This window comes from Pongo abelii, chromosome 14, assembly GCF_028885655.2.
Source record: "Pongo abelii isolate AG06213 chromosome 14, NHGRI_mPonAbe1-v2.0_pri, whole genome shotgun sequence".
NCBI classification, from domain to species: Eukaryota; Metazoa; Chordata; class Mammalia; order Primates; family Hominidae; genus Pongo; species Pongo abelii.
Genome location: NC_071999.2, coordinates 31677830 through 31682742, shown reverse-complemented (window position 1 = coordinate 31682742; position 4913 = coordinate 31677830). Strand labels below are relative to the sequence as shown.

The 4913-nt window shown below is 40.8% G+C and overlaps 1 protein-coding gene across 1 annotated transcript; it reads left to right on the top strand.

Annotated features, from left to right (window-relative positions):
• The first annotated feature begins 228 nt into the window (after positions 1-228).
• GPR12 (G protein-coupled receptor 12) lies at positions 229-4706 on the top strand. The gene has a single exon (XM_024230964.3). It carries the CDS (start codon positions 273-275, stop codon positions 1275-1277), a length of 1005 nt encoding a protein of 334 aa, XP_024086732.3. The 5' UTR covers positions 229-272; the 3' UTR covers positions 1278-4706.
• Positions 4707-4913: the final 207 nt, after the last annotated feature.

The window sequence follows — 4913 nt, the reverse complement described above, 5'->3', positions numbered from 1 at the left end:
CTCGCTCACGCTGGTGTTTTGAAGTCCTACCCTGTGTTTTCCCCAATGCCAAACGGCATTTTTGTTGTGGGGTTTAAACCGCAGAGACTTTGGCTTTTGTTTCATTTCCCAACAGTTCCTCATTCCCGAAGCTTGTGGCATTTGGTACTGGTATCTGAACAGGGGCTGGCTTTCTGTTTGTCTGTGTGTTTTTTGCATGATCTTGGATTGTCACCCTGCTGTATTTAAACATTAAAAAGCCTGTCTTTTCGTTGAAGAGGACAGGGGTTAAAATGAATGAAGACCTGAAGGTCAATTTAAGCGGGCTGCCTCGGGATTATTTAGATGCCGCTGCTGCGGAGAACATCTCGGCTGCTATCTCCTCCCGGGTTCCTGCCGTAGAGCCAGAGCCTGAGCTCGTAGTCAACCCCTGGGACATTGTCTTGTGTACCTCGGGAACCCTCATCTCCTGTGAAAATGCCATTGTGGTCCTTATCATCTTCCACAACCCCAGCCTGCGAGCGCCCATGTTCCTGCTGATAGGCAGCCTGGCTCTTGCAGACCTGCTGGCCGGCATTGGACTCATCATCAATTTTGTTTTTGCCTACCTGCTTCAGTCAGAAGCCACCAAGCTGGTCACGATCGGCCTCATTGTCGCCTCTTTCTCTGCCTCTGTCTGCAGCTTGCTGGCTATCACTGTTGACCGCTACCTCTCACTGTACTACGCTCTGACGTACCATTCGGAGAGGACGGTCACGTTTACCTATGTCATGCTCGTCATGCTCTGGGGGACCTCCATCTGCCTGGGGCTGCTGCCCATCATGGGCTGGAACTGCCTCCGAGACGAGTCCACCTGCAGCGTGGTCAGACCGCTCACCAAGAACAACGCGGCCATCCTCTCGGTGTCCTTCCTCTTCATGTTTGCGCTCATGCTTCAGCTCTACATCCAGATCTGTAAGATTGTGATGAGGCACGCCCATCAGATAGCCCTGCAGCACCACTTCCTGGCCACGTCGCACTATGTGACCACCCGGAAAGGGGTCTCCACCCTGGCTATCATCCTGGGGACGTTTGCTGCTTGCTGGATGCCTTTCACCCTCTATTCCTTGATAGCAGATTACACCTACCCCTCCATCTATACCTACGCCACCCTCCTGCCCGCCACCTACAATTCCATCATCAACCCTGTCATATATGCTTTCAGAAACCAAGAGATCCAGAAAGCGCTCTGTCTCATTTGCTGCGGCTGCATCCCGTCCAGTCTCGCCCAGAGAGCGCGCTCGCCCAGTGATGTGTAGCACCCTTGCACCCAGGAGGACTCTGCATTTACCAAGCACTTCCACTGCCTGGCCAAGGTTTGAGATGCTTCCCTTGAATTCCTTGCATTGGATTCCCTCTCAAGCCACAGGAGCACTTAGCATTCGTGAAATAATGACATCGTTTAGATGAGTTAAGTGATTGAAGTGAAAATAATGTTACCAGTGTTTTCACCATTAAAAAAAAATTGTTGAGCTCTTCACTCAATATTATTTTGTTTTGCTTGGGGGCAAGGGTTTCCTTTTATATTTTGTTTGGAGGGCTGATTGGGGGTAGGAAAGGAAGGGATATGATACACCCATGATGTTATAAGAAGTAAATGAGTTTCAGAGTTTTTATCTGGACTGTAAAATAAATTTGAGTGATTGAGGAAAATTGAGAAATACTTACTTTTTCCAGACTATTTTTTTTTACATGATGGTAGATTTTTTAATGCTGCATGTATGTAACAGATTATGACCCCTTTCAATCCAATACAAATGGTTTACATAATTGTGTTTGGAAGGGACCTGATTTTGCTAACATGAACTCAGTAATGTCACCGACACTGAAACCATGAACGCATTCTTATCCATTCTTTCTTTCCTTTCGGCAATTACTGTTCACAAGAATTCCTTCAGTATTTCTATAAATGTTGCAACTCCTTCTGCATGGTTGACTGTGTTAGCTAGGCCACTTGTTTCAAATGTTGCCATGTCAATCTAGATTCCAACGGGTCATTTTTCAATATAGTTTTTCAATGTGTACTTTCTAAAATGAATCCTGAAATAGGTTTTGATTTTCATATGAAGTAGGAGTGATTAGATCCACCATTGTGGTTTCTTAAGCTATTGTCTGATTGTTTTCAGAAAACAAAAGGAAAAAAATATTAATAATAGCAATTGAAAGTAGATTAAATTTATTTTAATATATTCTGAAAAAAACTAATGTGACATTATCATGAAATTAAAAAAAATCACCTTTCCTCTCTCTCTGAGAATATATTAATGGTTATTCTTGATTGAGATAATTAGAATAAATATTATAGGCCAAGTTTTTCTGGTTCATACTCTCTGTGGTGCATAATGCATTTGAAACAGGCAGTCCCCTATTTTAATGATTAGGTTTGTTTGTCAGTGAACAGCGTCCATCTATGACTGTGATATATACCAGCTGTATTCTGTAAGGTCATAAACAGAATGACCGTTGGCTGTTGATGAAAAGTTAAGTCTGAAATCTTTTAACTCCTTTTCACCAAAAACCAATTTATACATAATAAAAATCACATTGCCTGTTTTCAGAGAGCAAGAATGTAGTCAGGAAATTGCAAAGAAGAATTCACTTTAAACACACTGTAAAAGCAATGTGTCTCAGGTTTCTTTTCAGTTCATGCAGACAAATGTAGACACAGGTACCTTCCCTCCATTTGCAATGGATTTATAGTTATGTCTATATAATCAGTGGAAAAAATTCTTGGCAGCACATCAACTTAGCCCATTCAGATGGCAGCAAAAGCAGTATTTCAGGGTCATTGGGGAATCATTTGTAATAAATTAACCTCATTGTTTTGTGCCGGATGTGATGCCCAGGGTGGTCTCAAGACCATTCTGGGAGCCTGCATGCTGATGCCTTCTCTCCAGAGCCTCTTCTAATGTAGCACACGTGTGAATAAATCCTCTACTTGAATCTGTGTCTCCTCCCTGAGGTTACTTATGGAAGCAGGAGAGGGACTGAAATACTTAAGAAGTAGGAAAGAATTTTCAATACATATCACTGTATGATCAATCTAATAAAACTGATGCCTTTAAAACATTTCTTTTGAACATTTGCTGGAGTTAGTAGGTTGAACATGATGAGTCTGTTTTTAATTAATTAAAATTGAATAGCATCACCATAGGAGACTTGACAAAGGTAAGTTGGTTTTGAGAGGGGCTAGGAAATATCCATAATGAGGTTTTAAAGGAATAAATGATGATTTTATAAAAATAGTGGCTCCATTTGCATATCTCCAATAGTCAGAATTATAATGAGAATAATATGTACTTGTTGTGACCACATGTGTGCCAGGCCCCATGCTGCGTCTTTTACCATAATCACAAAACTACTACTTTTATAGGTGAGAAAACTAAGACTAAGAGAGGAGAGGATAAAAAATGTGCCCGAGGCCACAAAGCACAAGGACAGAGCCAGAATTTGAAGCCAGGTTTTCCAAAGTCTAAGTCTTGTTCCTTCCCTGTACCTTGCAAGCTTTCATCCCTCAGTGGATACCAGGGCTGAGGAAACTGATTTGTAACATGTTCCTGTCACAGAGTTTTGGCTCTACATTTAAGACATAAAACTTGGCCTGGCGCAGTGGCTCACACCTGTAATCCCAGCACTTTGGGGGGCCAAGGCAGGTGGATCACCTGAGGTCAGGAGTTCGAAACCAGCCTGATCAATATGACAAAACCCTGTCTGTACTAAAAATAAAATTTAGCCGGGCATGGTAGTGGGTGCCTGTAATCCCAGCTACTCAGGAGGCTGAGGCAGGAGAACCGCTTGAAGACGGGAGGCAGAGGTAGCAGTGAACCAAGATCGCACCACTGCACTCCAGCCTGGGTGACAGAGCAAGACTCCATCTCAAAAAAAAAAAAAAATATTTCCTGTTTAAAATTACACTAGTTACGTGGTTGCTTTTGGCCCATGTTTTTAAAACATATAGTTTCAGCTAAGAGATTTTTCAGTTCAACTAATAACATGCCCTTACTGTTTAAATTGTGAAAAATGTTGGATATTTATGTGGTTTTCTACAAGGTTTCTTTTTTCCTGTGGAGCTAATTATTTTTAAATGTGCACACATCTCAATGTACATATGTGTATGTATGTATTTATGCATACGTTTACCCAATAATACTAACTTTGCAACAGGACCAAAGACCTCATGGAAAACTGTCTTATTTTCAACAGTTCTGAGGTAGCAGGTAATCTTTTACTCCACATAATTAAAATTTCTAGCTACCAAGGAATTGATATTTTTCCAGTAGAAACAGTTATCCTTGTAACTAGGACAGTTCCATTACTTTATCAGAATCCTGAATTAGTCAAAACTAGTCATCCAAGTTATGACTATCTAGGGTTTTGTTTTCTTTTATTCCTTTAACTCTTTCTTTCTTTCTATCAGTGAAGTTTGTTTTTAAAGGTACCTGGGGCAGGGAAACAGGGTGGAGGTACAGCCCCTCCTTGCCTGGAGCCTACAGTAAGGAGCCAGGTTCAGGAGGGGTGGATTCCTTGGTTGACTTGGCCATGCAGAAATAGTCTTAGACTCCCCCAGGATTTAAAATAGGATTGAAACAAGAAGTTTAAAAGAGCAGATGAGGAATAGAGATATTTAGTGCCAATAAAAATATCATGGAGACTCCTTAGGCTTTTTTAAAAAAATGCTTAATCCATTTTTAAAATAATGATTGACTTTATTTTATAGTAATATATGATAATATGAAGTTAGGATGACTTGCCATTTCAGATTTAAAATACATATTAATTAAGTGACTACTATGTTGTGATTTTGAATAATGTTTAAGTTTCTATATTGATTGTATGCCTGGTATAATAAAGGAGAAGACTGCCTTATTGTCCCCTTTAAAATTTGTCGTAATTAT

Excerpts from the sequence above, each read along its gene's own strand:
- GPR12 (XM_024230964.3), top strand. The coding sequence starts at position 273 with ATGAATGAAGACCTGAAGGTCAATTTAAGCGGGCTGCCTCGGGATTAT.